Source organism: Pimephales promelas, chromosome 22 (assembly GCF_988280905.1).
Source record: "Pimephales promelas chromosome 22, fPimPro1.hap1.1, whole genome shotgun sequence".
Classification (NCBI taxonomy): Eukaryota; Metazoa; Chordata; class Actinopteri; order Cypriniformes; family Leuciscidae; genus Pimephales; species Pimephales promelas.
The window spans coordinates 3252511-3270300 of record NC_142790.1 but is presented as its reverse complement, the minus strand read 5'-3'; the positions used below and the strand labels follow the sequence as shown (position 1 = coordinate 3270300).

The window sequence follows — 17790 nt, the reverse complement described above, 5'->3', positions numbered from 1 at the left end:
TATCTGACCCATGCGGTTTATCAAAATGGGCCCCATATATTTTTCACATTCAGAACCCATATAGAGATTACCTATGAGGGAACTACCTTGGGCCCATGTAGGCAGCCTAAATGGGACTGTTTGTGTTTGCCCATGTCTGACCCATGCGGTTTATCAAAGTGGGCCCCATATGTTTTTCCCATTCAGAACCCATATAGAGATTACTTATGAGGGAACTACCTTGGGCCCATGTAGGCAGCCTATATGGGACTGTTTGTGTTTGCCCATGTCTGACCCATGCGGTTTATCAAAGTGGGCCCCATATGTTTTTCCCATTCAGAACCCATATAGAGATTACTTATGAGGGAACTACCTTGGGCCCATGTAGGCAGCCTATATGGGACTGTTTGTGTTTGCCCATGTCTGACCCATGCGGTTTATCAAAGTGGGCCCCATATGTTTTTCCCATTCAGAACCCATATAGAGATTACTTATGAGGGAACTACCTTGGGCCCATGTAGGCAGCCTATATGGGACTGTTTGTGTTTGCCCATATCTGACCCATGCGGTTTATCAAAATGGGCCCCATATATTTTTCACATTCAGAACCCATATAGAGATTACCTATGAGGGAACTACCTTGGGCCCATGTAGGCAGCCTATATGGGACTGCTTGTGTTTGCCCATATCTGACCCATGCGGTTTATCAAAATGGGCCCCATATATTTTTCACATTCAGAACCCATATAGAGAGTACCTATGAGGGAACTACCTTGGGCCCATGTAGGCAGCCTATATGGGACTGCTTGTGTTTGCCCATATCTGACCCATGCGGTTTATCAAAATGGGCCCCATATATTTTTCACATTCAGAACCCATATAGAGATTACCTATAAGGGAACTACCTTGGGCCCATGTAGGCAGCCTATATGGGACTGTTTGTGTTTGCCCATATCTGACCCATGCGGTTTATCAAAATGGGCCCCATATGTTTTTCACATTCAGAACCCATATAGAGATTACCTATGAGGGAACTACCTTGGGCCCATGTAGGCAGCCTAAATGGGACTGTTTGTGTTTGCCCATGTCTGACCCATGCGGTTTATCAAAGTGGGCCCCATATGTTTTTCCCATTCAGAACCCATATAGAGATTACCTATGAGGGAACTACCTTGGGCCCATGTAGGCAGCCTAAATGGGACTGTTTGTGTTTGCCCATGTCTGACCCATGCGGTTTATCAAAGTGGGACCCATATGTTTTTCCCATTCAGAACCCATATAAAGATTACCTATGAGGGAACTATCTTGGGCCTATATAGGTTGCTTATATGGGATTGATTGTGTTTGCACATGTCTGTCCGATATAGTTTGGCCATGTGGGCCCCATATGTATTGCCCCATTCAAAACCCATATAGAGATTACCAACGTGGGTGCCACATTGGGCTCATGTAGGCAGCCTATATAGGACTGATTGTGTTTGCCCATGTCTGACCCATATGGGTTATGAAAGTGGACCCCATATATTTTTCCCATTCATAACCCATATAGAGATTATCTATGTGGGTACTACCTTGGGCCCACGCAGGCAGCCTATATGGGACTGGTTGTATTTGCCAATGTCTCACCCATTTGATAAACCCAAATGGGCCCCATTTGTGTTCCCCATTTTGAGCCCATGCCCTCATTTCCCATTAGTGACCCAACTAGGACCCACATAGGGAGCCCACCTATTTTTGCCCATGTGGGACCGACGTAGCTGACCCAAGTGGGCCCCAGAAAAGATGCCCATTTTGGGACCATACCCACTTGGTACCCACGTAGCCCAAGCATAAACCATGTGGGGCCCACATATACATGTTGGCTGGGTAGGGAGACCGGTCGGTTCTTGTAACACGGGGAGAGTTATACCACCACCATTTCTACCACTTAGGGATAAGATAGGACTTAAGTTTGACTTCCAGTATATTATATTAAAATGTCGTTTCTTAGGCAACATGTGATACAGTTTTCCCCTGCCAATTCCAAACCAGTAGGCTATGCTAATACAGCTAGCTAAATAGTGACTGACAGGGGTGGGGTGGGTTGTAACACTTCTTGAAAAAGTGTTATAACCATCCCCTATCATACAACTGATTGGTTTTTAATATTTTTACAGAATGTCCTTACAGAAGGGCAAGTCATTTAGATAAGCTGCAAAGGTACATGGGAATATAGATATCTATATAAAGGCTAGATATGTCGTCCACGCTGCTGGCCAATGGAGGTCGACGTCTGCACCTGGCGGCCATCTTGTCACAGGCAGCTCACTCACTCGTAACATTGTGTTAATGGTACATGTACTATTTAAATGACCATAACTTGCTCAATTTTCTACCGATTTTCAAACGGTTTGTTTTGCTATAAACGTCAGAGATGTAGTTATAACACTGCATACTTATGAATAAAAAGTGTATAAATAAATAATCATCCAGATAATTATACCCGGTCTCCCCTACACAGAGTAGAGCAGAGGATTGTGGGCCGGCAAGTGCATGGTCCTCTCCTCATGTGTGTAGGTGATCAGAAAGCGTTCTGCATTTACTTCTGCTCATCCTATACAAATAATTACATTTATCGCGACTGATCCTAACAATCCAATCTAAGCCATGACTGCTGTGATTGCAGAAAGTGTAATGTCATTGGCCACCTGTTTGTGCTCTAAGCTGAGACGATCTGCCGCCATGACGGCACTCGACAGTCACAGAACACAAAACAACAAGCTTCTCCAGGGCCTGGATATGATTTTTATCTCTGCTTTTGAAGGAAACCCTCCATGCATGCGGCTCTAAAGACCATTTTGCAAGATGTAAACAAAACTTGTCCAGAAGCACTTCCTGTTTCAGTTTAACACAACATAAAAGCTGGGATAAAATACAACCAACAGAACATATAAAACTGAATCAAAAAGTTAAACAAACATCTTTAAGATTTTTTCTTTACATGTGAATAAAGAAAACAGTGACAAACTGAAACAGGAAGTGCTTCTGGACCAGTATTGTTTGCGACGGCAGCCATTTTGCTCCAGAATGCCCAAGTCAAGTCACCTTTATTTATAGGCTATAGCGTTTTTTACAAGCAGCTTTACAGAGATAACATGAAAGTTGAATGAAAGTTGAATAGTGAATGTTGTAATAATGTTGTTAAATATAAAATTAAACAAAAGCCAAAAGCCAATGGTGGCAAAGAAAGGCAAAAAAGGCGACAGGCCCAAGTCAGTCAGTATATATGGGGATGATTAGGATGATTCGGCTAGTAAACTGGGGTTAAACCCCTACTCCCTGCAGCAAGCACTGGTCACACTTGAGCATTACATCAGTCCAGCCACACAAACTCCTCCTGTCGCCCCGTTCGGCTGAGATTATAGACTCTCTTCGGCTACAGCGCAGTGTTTCTGTGAAGCATGGAGTACGCTAAAACATTACTTCCTTCATCTTTAATGAGGTAAGACTATTTGGGCTTTATAAATAATCATTTTCAGGCTTTAATGTTGGAGAGCAACAGGATATTTGGTCATTTATGAAAATATTCTCTATGAAAGTTTGGTTTTATTGTAAATCTTATAGTAACACTTTAAGGTTCAATTTGTTAACATTAGTTAATGCATTAGCTGCATCACATACACCTAAAGGATTATTGGGAACATCTATTCAATTTCTCCTTATTATCTAATCAACCAATCAAATGGCAGTTGCTTCAATGCATTTAGGATTGTGGTCCTGGTCAAGACAATCTCCTGAACTCCAAACTGACTGTGAAAGGTGATTTAAGCAATTTTGAGCGTGGCATGGTTGTTGGTGTCTGAGTATTTCACAATCTGCTCAGTTACTGGGATTTTCACACACAAACCATTTCTAGGGTTTACAAAGAATGGTGTGAAAAGGGAAAAACATCCAGTATGCGGCAGTCCTGTGGGCGAAAATGCCTTGTTGATGCGAGAGGTCAGAGGAGTAACCACTCGTTACAACCGAGGTATGCAGCAAAGCATTTGTGAAGCCACAACACACACAACCTTGAGGCGGATGGGCTACAACAGCAGAAGACCTCACCGGGTACCACTCACCTCCACTACAAATAGGAAAAAGAGGCGACAATTTGCAAGAGCTCACCAAAATTGGACAGTTGAAGACTGGAAAAATGTTGCCTGGTCTGATGAGTCTCGATTTCTGATGGTAGAGTCAGAATTTGGCGTAAACAGAATGAGAAAATGGATCCATCATGCCTTGTTACCACTGTGCAGGCTGCTGGTGGTGGTGTAATGGTGTGGGGGATGTTTTCTTGGCACACTTTAGGCCCCTTAGTGCCAATTGGGCATCGTTTAAATGCCACGGCCTACCTGAGCATTGTCTCTGACCATGACCATCCCTTTATGGCCACCATGTCCCCATCCTCTGATGGCTACTTCCAGCAGGATAATGCACCATGTCACAAAGCTCGAATCATTTCAAATTGGTTTCTTGATCATGTCAATGAGTTGACTGTACTAAAATGGCCCCCACAGTCACCAGATCTCAACCCAATAGAGCATCTTTGGGATGTGGTGGAACGGGAGCTTCGTGCCCTGGATGTGCATCCCACAAATCTCCATCAACTGCAACATGGGTCATCCTATCAATATGGACCAACATCTCTAAAGAATGCTTTCAGCACCTTGTTGAATCAATGCCACGTAGAATTAAGGCAAAAGGGGGTCAAACACAGTATTAGTATCGTGTTCCTAATAATCCTTTAGGTGAGTGTGTTTACAGCATTTATTAATCTTGGCTATATTAACTTCAACATGGTATTTTTTCAAATTTAAATGTGTCTAATGTTTTAAAAAACAAATGAACAGAATATATTTCTAAATGAATAAACGCTGTTATATATTTATTAGTGTTAGTTTATATCTAATGTAATGAATTGACCCTTATTGTAAAGTATTTTTAATAGTATTATCTAGCTGAATAATGACTCTATTGTCTTTTTTAGAGCTGCTTTACAGCAGAATTAGTTTACATAACATATAATTACTTTCCTGTAAACGATTTTATGCAATTCTTAAATGCACAAATCAAATAATTAAAATGTGACCATTTTATATTAGGAGCTGTTTTATTTCACAGTAGATCTGTACTACTATCTGCTGTGTTTTGTCAAGCATTGTCAAACATTTGATTTCCTGTTTATATAACCGTATCTCACTCTAACAAACCAAACTGTTGGGTCAATGGCAAATTGCCCAGGTCACCAATAAATCCTTACAGAAAGCTGTTATTTCTGGTATTCAGACAAGCTGTAGCCATGCAGTCTGAGTCCAGAAACGATAGACTGTCCTGAGGTTGCAGGTCCTGAAGTTATAACAATCATTTCTATACCTCAAACTCTGTCATATTCAAAGTGTCTGATTTAACTGTACTCAACCTCCCCAGGCCTGTGTCGTCGATGGCGTGTCTTGCCCAGCGGATGCTGCCTCCTCCCCAGGCCCGTCCGTACAGGGTGTGCTCGCAGAACCGGCGCAGGAGGACAGGCTTCACGAGCACCTCTCTCGGAGACCTCCGGCAGCAGGTTCGATTACACAGCCGTCTCTTCTGCTCACTATAATCATTCTGTCTATAACCAGATCTTATTGGAGATACTGGAGAAAAATAATAAAATAAAATAAAAAATATGGTAACAATATTACAGATAATAGCCTATTTTTGAGTAGGTAAGGCTTGGTTTGTTGATTTATTTATTTATTTTAAGTTGACTCCCAAAAGTGTCTGAATTAGAGTGATTAGAAAAAAAACCTGATCATATTTGAATTTGAGTTATATGTATTGCAATATTAAAAGACCATATGCCCCTAGCAAAGTACATTACCAAACTTATTACTGTATTAGCATAATAACATAAGTTTTATGTTAAGTTTTTCAATAAGTTTTTACTCAAAGTTTCAGATTGTCAACACATGCAGTTCTTCGCAAGCTTACTATAAGGCCTACTCTAAGTAAAATATTCATATGAAGTCTCTCTCTCTCTCTCTCTCTCTCTCTCTCTCTCTCTCTCTCTCTCTGCAGGTGGCCAGTTCCTTCGTGATGGCGTGTCAGATGCTCACACTGGTGCTGGAGGATGATGGGACAGTGGTCGACTCCGAGGCTTTTTTCCAGTCTCTGCCGAATAACACTCCATTCATGGTCCTGGAGAAAGGAGAAGTCTGGACTTCTAGCAAACGGGTACAGCAGTGGCACATATTAATCATTTTAATGAACAAAATCTGTTATTGGTTAACTGTAAGTCCATTGACAAAAAGTGTCATTTTCACTGGAAACTATTATAAAAATTGTTTTGGGAAGTATTACAAAACAGTGCAAAATCAGCCTTACTGTATATTCAACAAGACACAAATTTTACACTAAAATATTATAATATATATTTTTTCATACAAACCAGGGATAGATAAAATCATCATTTTAAATTAAAATGAATAAATTAAAAGAAAATCACTCACAAAAATAAAAAATATTTACCTGCCTGACATTAACCGACATCACAGAACCGTGAACGTGCAAATGTGTTGTTATCGAGTTACTATCTTGTGGCCACGAGTTCCTATCTTGAGGCCACGAGTTACTATCTTGTGGCCACGAGTTACTATCTTGAGGCCACGAGTTACTATCTTGTGGCCACGAGTTAGTATCTTGTGGCCACGAGTTACTATCTTGAGGCCACGAGTTACTATCTTGTGGCCAGGAGTTACTATCTTGAGGCCACGAGTTACTATCTTGTGGCCACGAGTTACTATCTTGTGGCCACGAGTTACTATCTCGTGGCCACGAGTTACTATCTTGAGGCCACGAGAGTTACTATCTTGAGGCCACGAGTTACTATCTTGAGGCCACGAGTTACTATCTTGAGGCCACGAGTTACTATCTTGAGGCCACGAGTTACTATCTTGAGGCCACGAGTTACTATCTTGTGGCCACGAGTTACTATCTTGAGGCCACGAGTTACTATCTTGTGGCCACGAGTTACTATCTTGAGGCCACGAGTTACTATATTGAGGCCACGAGTTACTATATTGAGGCCACGAGTTACTATCTTGAGGCCACGAGTTACTATCTTGTGGCCACGAATTACTATCTTGTGGCCACGAGTTACTATCTTGTGGCCACGAGTTACTATCTTGAGGCCACGAATTACTATCTTGAGGCCACGAGTTACTATCTTGAGGCCACGAGTTACTATCTTGTGGCCACGAATTACTATCTTGAGGCCACGAGTTACTATCTTGTGGCCACGAGTTACTATCTTGAGGCCACGAGTTACTATCTTGTGGCCACGAGTTACTATCTTGAGGCCACGAATTACTATCTTGAGGCCACGAGTTACTATCTTGTGGCCACGAGTTACTATCTTGAGGCCACGAGTTACTATCTTGAGGCCACGAGTTACTATATTGAGGCCACGAGTTACTATCTTGAGGCCACGAGTTACTATCTTGTGGCCACGAATTACTATCTTGAGGCCACGAGTTACTATCTTGTGGCCACGAGTTACTATCTTGAGGCCACGAGTTACTATCTTGTGGCCACGAGTTACTATCTTGAGGCCACGAGTTACTATATTGAGGCCACGAGTTACTATCTTGAGGCCACGAGTTACTATCTTGAGGCCACGAGTTACTATATTGAGGCCACGAGTTACTATCTTGAGGCCACGAGTTACTATCTTGTGGCCACGAATTACTATCTTGTGGCCACGAGTTAGTATCTTGTGGCCACGAGTTACTATCTTGAGGCCACGAGTTACTATCTTGAGGCCACGAGTTACTATCTTGAGGCCACGAGTTACTATCTTGTGGCCACGAGTTAGTATCTTGAGGCCACGAGTTACTATCTTGAGGCCACGAGTTACTATCTTGTGGCCACGAGTTACTATCTTGAGGCCACGAGTTACTATCTTGTGGCCACGAGTTACTATATTGAGGCCACGAGTTACTATATTGAGGCCACGAGTTACTATCTTGAGGCCACGAGTTACTATCTTGTGGCCACGAATTACTATCTTGTGGCCACGAGTTACTATCTTGAGGCCACGAATTACTATCTTGAGGCCACGAGTTACTATATTGAGGCCACGAGTTACTATCTTGAGGCCACGAGTTACTATCTTGTGGCCACGAATTACTATCTTGAGGCCACGAGTTACTATCTTGTGGCCACGAGTTACTATCTTGAGGCCACGAGTTACTATCTTGTGGCCACGAGTTACTATCTTGAGGCCACGAGTTACTATCTTGAGGCCACGAGTTACTATCTTGAGGCCACGAGTTACTATATTGAGGCCACGAGTTACTATCTTGAGGCCACGAGTTACTATCTTGTGGCCACGAATTACTATCTTGTGGCCACGAGTTAGTATCTTGTGGCCACGAGTTACTATCTTGAGGCCACGAGTTACTATCTTGAGGCCACGAGTTAGTATCTTGAGGCCACGAGTTACTATCTTGAGGCCACGAGTTACTATCTTGAGGCCACGAGTTACTATCTTGAGGCCACGAGAGTTACTATCTTGAGGCCACGAGTTACTATCTTGAGGCCACGAGTTACTATCTTGAGGCCACGAGTTACTATCTTGTGGCCACGAGTTACTATCTTGTGGCCACGAGTTAGTATCTTGAGGCCACAAGATAGTTATAATTAATTTTTTTTACCAAAGTGGGACTAGAGGGGCTCCGTACATCCCTGAAAAAAGCCTGAAAAATTGTTACCATACTTTTTTTAGAGAGAACTTTTGCCACATCTGACAGTTCTTCTATATAACAAGATCTATTTCTTTCTTTACTGCATACTTTACAAGACATTTTTGTTGTTTTGTTTTGTTTTAGCAAACAATGAAGGCAGATTTGAAACTAGGTCTAATCAGGATCAGGATTGCGTTCCCTAGAGCCGGATTAACCAGATCCCAAGTGTTGTTTCTTTTGCAGCAGTTCATTTATCGGTTTTATTTATTTTTTAACAATCAGATTTAAAATGATTTTCAGCATTTGTTCATTAATGCAAGAGTTATTTTAGCTAACCCATCTTTGAGTTTTTGTTCCACTAGAGCGCATGCTTGTATTTACTCTGATGCCCAGTGATTTTGTCTCACAACAACCTATTTATTTTGCCCTCAATTCATATTTCCCAGGTTATGCCAAGTTTCCGACAACCGAGAAGAAGTGGGATTGCCAAATTGAGCTTCGACCTGTACAAGCTGAACCCAAAGGACTTTCTGGGCTGCCTAACTGTTAAAGCCACACTCTATGACATATACTCACTCTCATACGACGTCAAGTGTACCAGAGCCAAGTACTTTCTGATGTGAGAGACAAACACACACAATAAATTTCCTAATGTCGTGATTTATTATAGATTTCCTAATGAACGGATATATACGAGTGAAACGGCTTCTGAAACAAGAACAAATGTAGGGCGGGGCTTGATTTTGTCCATTGGGAATTGATTGGATGGTTGTGGTTTCCTATTGGTGGATCTCATGTGAGTGACAGTTTGCTCCGCCCTCATCATCAGTGAAGAGAAAAGATGCAAGAGGGAGGGGAAGGTATTTTGATGCAAGATTTCGATTTCATGTGAATTTAGAAAAATAATGTTTGAAGAGAATTTATAAAAGATATAGCCTACTGTAATATTCAATTTAAAGATTTGTCAATTTTCATTTGATGCAGGTGGTGACTTTAATTACAAATAGCCAATTTTTTTTGACACACACAATTGGATCCAAAAGTCAGACATTACTAGTGAACATGATTGTATCGTTTTATCATCTAATATAATACAGAACTTTTACCATTGAAAATTTTGTCCTTAAGAACAATCTGATTACCACAGAGCAAAATTATACCTTGTTGTCGAGAAGTATAGTCTAGTCTGAAAGTGATCATTCATATTAATATTACTCCCTTTTTCCTTCCTCAGGTCTTTACTGCGATGTTTCATGTACATGGCCAAACTGACGGGTCAGGTTCTCCTGTGCGGATCCTCGTATGTGTTGCGGTTTCTTGGGGAAGAGGAATGCTGTAGCTAAACGTCACATCAGATAGTGGGAAAATAATGAATAGGCGACTGCACTTATGTTTAGTTTTTGCTACATGCTTAGAAAAACATCAGTATTTTATATGGTTGGAAAATATCATGTTTAACATGTAAGAACTGCTTATTGAGAGGGTGATAACATTAAATGTGTGTGAATCTGTACTGCGAATAAAAAAAGTGAACTATAAAGAACAGCTTATTATTGTCATCTTTTATCAGGCTTGCTGAAAAATGATCTCCAGTTGAACTTGTTTTGAGACTGCATTTTAAAAGGACTTTATCTGATTTATCTGAAAAAGAAACTCCAAAAAGTGTCCATACTATGGAGCTTGGATTGTGTCTTTATTACATGTGCATAAATGATCTGAGAGAAAAAGCAAAAAAAGCATTTCATAAGAGAAGATAAATATTTGAGAGAAAACGTTTTCATACCAATAGCAAGAAATAATAATTTTTGACACTAAAAAACTTTGGAGAGAAAGTATTTTCTCATAGAACAAAAATTATTTAAAATTATTTCTGAGAAATAAAATCTCTCTTTTTTTCAGTGTGAAAACTTTTTCTCTCAAACATTTTTTCTCTCCGATCTATTATCTCAATTCGAGCTCCATACACTGTAAAAAATAAAAATCATGATTTGTTATCATAACGTTTTTCTCCTGTCAAATCAATTTAGATAATTTATGTGGTTCAGATAACATAATATTTTGAGTTTCTGATTATTAAATCAATCTCCTTCAATGTATTAACTCAATTTTTCAATTTCAACAAACTTAAAGTTTTAAGGCAACCAGGTTACTTCATTTTTTAAGTTAAATCAACACTATTTTATATATATATGTGTATATATATATATATGAAGAGTTCAGATGCAAAAGCCTCTAAGTGCCATTTGAAATTTTCTTCTAGAATGATCATTTTTATCAAGCTTGTATATTTAAGTTCAGTAATTTCACTTAAATGACAATGATAATTACCTATTAATTGTTATTTAAGTGAAATTACTGAACTTAAATATACAAGTTTGATAAAAATCATCATTAAAGAAGAAAATTTCAAATGGCATTTAGAGGCTTTTGCATCTGAACTCTTCATATATATATATATATATATATATATATATATATATATATATATATATATATATATAGTGACCCTTCTTCCACGATTTGTTTCTGGGTGACCAGATTATAGATTGATTTTGTCAGAAATATTGGTAACATATGCCTCAGATTTATTTATTTATTTATTTATTTATTTTTTGAGAACATGTATCAGACTTGTAATAAATATGTTGTAAAGAGACTGCTGGAAAAAGACAAGTAGGCTACAATAGACTTTCTTTTGAAATACGAATTACATTGTATTGTATTGTAGCATGATATGTAATTTTGCAACGCATTGCATAATTTGTGACTAGAAGAGAGCAATGACAGCACACTTGTGTGATTGTGCAGCTGATGTGTCATTCAAATTCCGACCAATCGTTTGAAAGCTGAGGCTCGTGTGTGTCAGTGAACTCACAGTCATCCTGCAGTCGAGACGAGCAGAGCTCAGATTCTGAGGAGCATCTTCACACACACCACAACAATGAGGGAAATCGTTCACATTCAAGCCGGACAGTGCGGCAATCAGATTGGGACAAAGGTTAGTCAAATCAAATTTATATTATTTTCCTATCACACTGTCGGTTTTAAACTATATTTAGCCCTTTCAAAAACAATTGCTACTGATTTAGATTTCATATGGAAACTGAAACTTAGGGGGACACATTTATTTAGGGAAACTTTTAAAAAAGTACCTGAAGCTGATGATTTTCAGTCATGACTCATGAGTGTTGGGTGTAACTACTAAGTAATTATGGGTGTAACTAATTAAGTAATTAGTTACTGTAATTTAATTACTTTTCCCTTGAAAATGTAAAGTAGCCTAAGGGATTAGGCTACTCTTCATTTATCTGTAATTTAATTACAGTTACTTCTGATGTAATCGAGGTAAATGTATAGATCAATCCGATCTCACAGAGATTCGAATGCATTAAATGAGGTGTCTAAATATTACGACCGCACTCAAATTCGTATGAATTTAATGTAAAATATATATGAAAAAAGTGTGAGATCTGTGACATAAAACAATAGGGTTTAACATCAAAATGTATTGTCTGATGCTAAAAAGTATGTTTTTATAACCTTCTCCACCTTGGTCTGTTTAAGGATAATTCATGCGATTTGTTTATTTGAAAGAATTATAACAGATTCATGTCTATCCTTATATTATTCAGCTGGTTGAGATTGATATGGGATTTTGAAAGTAATTAAAAGTAATTAAATAATTTTTAGAGAGAGTAGCCTAATTAGTACAGTAATCTGTTGAAGAGGTAATTAGTAGCTAGCTAGTAGGCTAATTAATTACTTTTTTTTGAGTAACCCAACACTGCTCATGACAGTGCTCATATACAGTTTTACAGCGCAAAATTGATTATATATTGAATGCAAAACAGCTGCAGTGCAAACAAGTTCGAATCTTAAACAAATGACTCGTATGATCCGATTCTTTTCAGTGAATCAAAACTGCGCGACCAGTGTGATTCCGTTCATTTTCAGTGATTAAAATGGGATTTCTAAAGGGATATATTCACTCAAAAATGAAAATGTATGTGCCCCATTGACTTCCAAACATATTAACTAACATTATCTCTTTAAGATTCGGTTCTTTTTCGTGAATTTCTTTTTCTAGGTATTTCTTGTGTACTAAAAACTTTAACAAACTAAACTGTTGACAACCCGTTAAAATGATTCGCATCTGGAATATACAGTAGCTACGACTCTCTCTCTACTGCTGATTACATTTAGTCAATTTTTGTTTTGGTCCTATTTAGTGTAGGCCTACTTAAATGCGATCAATGCTTGAGTCACGGTAGGCCTCAGGTCGTTATATTTTAAGGCCACATCAGTTGCCCTGGGTGGGTGTGGCAAGATGTGTCCTACTGTGCGCAAGTATGCCAAGAATCTCCACACTCATTGAATCTCATGCTTTGAAATCACATCTGAACTAACGCGAACAACTGTGTCGCATCTAGTTCTGGGAAGTCATCAGCGACGAGCATGGCATTGACCCAGCCGGCAACTATGTGGGTGATTCAGGGCTGCAGCTTGAAAGAATTAATGTGTACTACAACGAGGCGTCCTGTAAGTATGTGCATCAGTGTGCGAGCGAGTATGAATCAGTGCTCTTGTTGCTCCCCCTCAGTGACCTTAAACTTTGAACAGTGTAGTCAGCTCAGAGGAATTTCCTGGACTGCTCTGACTGCACTAGCATAATGTTTTATTAAAAAGATTTACATACATGAATAAAACCAATATGAATTCATTTGCTAAAGGTGCATTGTTTTATCAATTAATTTATAATCATTTAATTCATTATTAAACAGCATATCTTGTTTTACAGCAAGATTTATAGCCGTGTATGTGTGTGTGTGTTTAGCTCACAAGTATGTTCCCAGATCCGTGCTGGTAGACCTGGAGCCTGGGACTATGGACAGTGTTCGTTCTGGCGCGTTTGGACAGCTTTTTCGACCAGACAACTTCATCTTTGGTACAGTGTCAACATGCCAAACTTTCTCTCTTTTTTTGTAGGTCTTTAAGCAAAAGACTGTAGGCTATAAAGAACACATAATTGTAACATCTGTTTTTATATGTTCTTATAACACAGTCTCATCCCAAATCGTCATATAACTGACGTTTTGGGACGTATTTTGACCATACGTCAATATCCGCCTTTTTAGGGCCCCCTTAAACGTCGGTAGATGGCGATCCCGGGCCGTCATACAACTGACGCTTTACCTTTAACGTCAGTTAGGTGACGGGGTAGGTTTAGGGTTAGGTTTAGGTATGGGGTAGAGTTAGGATCCCATAACCTCATCTACCGACGTTTAAGGGGGCCCTAAAAAGGCGAATATTGACGTATGGTCAAAAGACGTCCCAAAACGTCAGTTATATGACGATTTGGGATGAGACCGGGTTGGTTCTTACAACATACACTCTTAGAAGAAATGGTTCTAGTTAGAACCAGAAATGGTTCCATCCCCCGCTTCATATATGGAACTCCAAAATGGTTCTATATAGAACCATTTTTTTTTTGGTATTAGGTTCTATTGGCCAAGTATGGAACCCTTTTTTTAAGAGTGTATAGAACCTTTTAGGGGTTCCAAATACGTAGCGCTGATAGAACCTTTTAAACCTTTTTATATGGAAAAAAATCCTGGAATGTTTTCATCAAAAACTTTAATTTCTTTTCGACTGAAGAAAGAAAGACATGGACATCTTGAATGACATGGGGGTGCGTAAATTATCAGCAAAAGTTTTTTTATTTTAAAAGTGAACTAGTTGTCTAATATCTAATGACCGTAGTTGCTAAGTTACTTACAGAAGTGGACTTTTGAAATAAAGTGTTCCCAACCAATCATCTCTCATTGTATTGCTTTTGCAGGACAGACCGGTGCCGGAAACAACTGGGCCAAGGGCCACTACACGGAAGGAGCCGAGCTGGTGGACTCAGTCCTGGATGTGGTCAGGAAGGAGTGTGAGCATTGCGACTGCCTGCAAGGCTTCCAGCTCACACACTCCCTCGGTGGAGGAACCGGATCCGGAATGGGGACGCTTCTGATCAGCAAGATCCGAGAGGAGTATCCCGACCGCATCATGAACACCTTCAGCGTGATGCCTTCACCGAAAGTGTCCGATACGGTGGTGGAGCCGTACAACGCCACGCTCTCGGTGCATCAGCTGGTGGAAAACACAGACGAAACGTACTGTATCGACAACGAGGCGCTGTACGACATCTGCTTCCGCACGCTGAAACTCACCACGCCCACGTACGGGGACCTCAATCACTTAGTGTCTGCCACTATGAGTGGAGTCACCACGTCGTTACGCTTCCCCGGCCAACTGAACGCAGACTTGCGCAAGCTAGCGGTAAACATGGTGCCGTTCCCTCGCCTTCACTTCTTCATGCCCGGATTCGCGCCGCTGACCGCGCGAGGAAGTCAGCAGTATCGCGCGCTCACGGTGCCTGAGCTCACACAGCAGATGTTCGACGCCAAGAACATGATGGCCGCCTGCGACCCGCGGCATGGGCGATACCTCACGGTGGCTACCGTTTTCCGCGGGCCGATGTCCATGAAGGAAGTCGACGAGCAGATGTTGGCCATTCAGAACAAGAACAGCAGCTATTTCGTAGAGTGGATCCCCAACAACGTTAAAGTCGCGGTGTGTGACATTCCACCCAGAGGACTTAAGATGGCCTCCACCTTTATCGGCAACAGCACGGCCATCCAGGAGCTCTTCAAGCGCATTTCCGAGCAGTTTTCGGCCATGTTTAAACGCAAGGCCTTCCTGCATTGGTTCACCGGAGAGGGGATGGATGAGATGGAGTTCACCGAGGCCGAGAGCAACATGAACGACCTTGTGTCGGAGTATCAGCAGTACCAGGAGGCTACGGCCAATGACGGCGAGGAAGCATTTGAGGATGACGAGGAAGAGGTGAACGAGTGAACAGCGGATGCCGTTTTTTGTGTCGGTTTAAGCTGCGATTTTTACGTTTTGAATGTGAATAAATAGAGTCAAAGCGTGTTTGCAATAAATGCATTTTGAGGACCATATACATTGTACTGTCTCAGAGAATATTTTTGTTTTTTTTACTACACTTGGACTTGAATTATTTATTAATAGTGCTTACTAAGTATTAAATGGTTTAAATCAAATAACTACTCCATGTCCTAAAAAAAAGGTAATAATGGAACATTTCCCTTGTAAAAAAAAGTGCATTTTATTGTATTGTGCACTTTTAGTGTACTTTTAAGTATATTTAAAAAAAACTGTACTTGCAGATAATATAATATTAAAGGGATAGTTCACTTTGAAATTAATTTTTGGTTTGTTTTAGCTTACCTCAAGGGCATCCAAGATGTAGGTGTCTTTGTTTCCACAGTATTTTCAATTTTGATAATTTTAGGTCAAACCGTTCTTGTCTGTCAGTCATATAATGGAGGTCTATGGTCACCACCTCAAAGAGCATGCACAGAGAAGTCCAAATTAAACATGATTTAATGACTCGTAAATGTAAGTACACATTGATGGCCTGAGACACGAAACGAGCGGTTTGTGTGAGAAAACTTCCGGCGCTTGCACAGACCGAAGTGGCCGCGGCCTCAGATCACTTGGACGTGGCTGTGGTTACAAGAGGTAAAAACGATATAAATACTGTTCGTTTTCTCACACAAAACGCTCGTTTCGTGTCTTAGGCCATCAATGTGTACTTACATTTACGAGTCATTAAGTCATGTTTAATTTGGACTTCTCTGTGCATGCTCTTTGAGGTGGTGACCATAGACCTCCATTATATGACTGACAGACAAGAACGGTTTGACCTAAAATTATCAAAATTGAAAATACTGTGGAAACAAAGACACCTACATCTAGGATGCCCTTGAGGTAAGATAAAACATACCAAAAACTCATTTTAAATTAAAATACCAAGCGTAACATTATTCTTCTGACGTCTGAAAATTCAGCCAAGCCGACTGAGACGGATGAGGATTATTTGCAGTGCTACCTTATGATTTGAAATGATTTCGTTTAATGCTTTTGAGTGGATTCTAAAGTCTTCTTTGGTGAAATCGAAAGTGCCTCGTTAGGAAAAAGGTGTATAGTCCGAGAGATTTGACGTGTATGTGCCTCAAGTTCAACTTGAACTGAAATCCTGTAGGATAGGTGAGGTTAAAGCCAGTCATTCTGAATAACACAGGCTTTCATGTCCGTAACACAAAGGCTCTTGTTCCAGCCGTGGACGCAAATCCTGCTCAGTCGATCTTCTATTATTCTCAACAGCTGCTGAGCAAGCCCTTCTACACTTAGCAGCATGAAGCTAACAATAGAGTCGACACCACTGTTTAGAGCCACAGCATGAACAAACACAAAGGGCTTTCGGCTGGAAATCATGTATCAAATTCTGTCATAGCAGCTTTTCCCATTTCTAAATGTAAAACTAATCTCTTAGGGGAGACTGTTCATTGCTCCAAACTATTAGTCATTGGCACACTGAGCATACACTGAAAAAGTCGGGAAGCCATATGGAAAACACAAAAAGCAATTGCTTAATAAATGAGTCCTCCATAAATGGCGAATTGATTTTTAACTATTTAATTATGTATTATATTTTATAAATACAAATGTAATTGCTTACAATTTTTACTTCATTTTGAAAAGGGCTTTATTTTTATTTTCAAATGATTAATTTACATTTTTGCACTTTATGTTTGCTAAATGATTGTGTAAAGTTAACATGCGATTGAAAGTGTTCAATATTTTAAATACATTTTTTAATAAATGAACAGACAGGGGCTTTATTTTAAGGTCTCATTAGTAATAACACAATAAAGTACTGAGTAAAATTAATTAACTTCCCCCTCGGTTTCACAAGTCTAAAATGCATGTTTGAGCTGTTTTAACTGAAAGCAACTTGCACTGATATATCTTAAAATAAATAAAGATGCCCATCTTTTTTTCTAAGTCACGTTTATAAAAGCTATTAAATGTCCTAACGAAACCAAGATTTAATCCTGGCTTTATCTAAACACTGTAAAAATGGATATGCTTTATCTAATCAAAAAAAAAAAAAAAAAATTGTGGCAACAGATTACAAGCAATATTATTAATT

At 39.8% G+C, this 17790-nt stretch overlaps 3 protein-coding genes across 3 annotated transcripts in view; 2 read left to right on the top strand and 1 right to left on the bottom strand.

Annotated features, from left to right (window-relative positions):
• The first annotated feature begins 3371 nt into the window (after window positions 1–3371).
• Window positions 3372–10266, top strand: cidea (cell death inducing DFFA like effector a). The gene is made up of 5 exons (XM_089125544.1): window positions 3372–3460; window positions 5428–5563; window positions 6058–6213; window positions 9170–9342; window positions 9958–10266. The coding sequence occupies exons 1-5, from the start codon at window positions 3420–3422 to the stop codon at window positions 10064–10066; spliced, it is 615 nt and encodes a 204-aa protein (XP_088981670.1). The 5' UTR covers window positions 3372–3419; the 3' UTR covers window positions 10067–10266.
• Window positions 6096–17790, bottom strand: part of c22h18orf63 (chromosome 22 C18orf63 homolog) — a 151246-nt gene continuing 139551 nt past the window's right edge. The window contains exon 15 of the transcript XR_016149144.1: window positions 6096–6202. The gene's annotated coding sequence lies outside the window, so the exon portion shown is untranslated. The remainder of the gene's footprint in view (window positions 6203–17790) is intronic.
• tubb6 (tubulin, beta 6 class V) lies at window positions 11563–15733 on the top strand. The gene is made up of 4 exons (XM_039690665.2): window positions 11563–11721; window positions 13154–13262; window positions 13558–13668; window positions 14563–15733. Exons 1-4 carry the CDS (start codon window positions 11665–11667, stop codon window positions 15624–15626), a joined length of 1341 nt encoding a protein of 446 aa, XP_039546599.2. The 5' UTR covers window positions 11563–11664; the 3' UTR covers window positions 15627–15733.

What these genes read in the sequence shown, in the direction of transcription:
- tubb6 (XM_039690665.2), top strand. Translation starts at nt 11,665, where the DNA reads ATGAGGGAAATCGTTCACATTCAAGCCGGACAGTGCGGCAATCAGATT. An exon ending in GCAATCAGATTGGGACAAAG is followed by an intron (nt 11,722 to 13,153) that starts GTTAGTCAAATC and finishes TGTCGCATCTAG; the next exon opens with TTCTGGGAAGTCATCAGCGA. An exon ending in ACCAGACAACTTCATCTTTG is followed by an intron (nt 13,669 to 14,562) that starts GTACAGTGTCAA and finishes TTGCTTTTGCAG; the next exon opens with GACAGACCGGTGCCGGAAAC.
- cidea (XM_089125544.1), top strand. Translation starts at nt 3,420, where the DNA reads ATGGAGTACGCTAAAACATTACTTCCTTCATCTTTAATGAG. An exon ending in CTTCCTTCATCTTTAATGAG is followed by an intron (nt 3,461 to 5,427) that starts GTAAGACTATTT and finishes CAACCTCCCCAG; the next exon opens with GCCTGTGTCGTCGATGGCGT. An exon ending in TCTGGACTTCTAGCAAACGG is followed by an intron (nt 6,214 to 9,169) that starts GTACAGCAGTGG and finishes CATATTTCCCAG; the next exon opens with GTTATGCCAAGTTTCCGACA.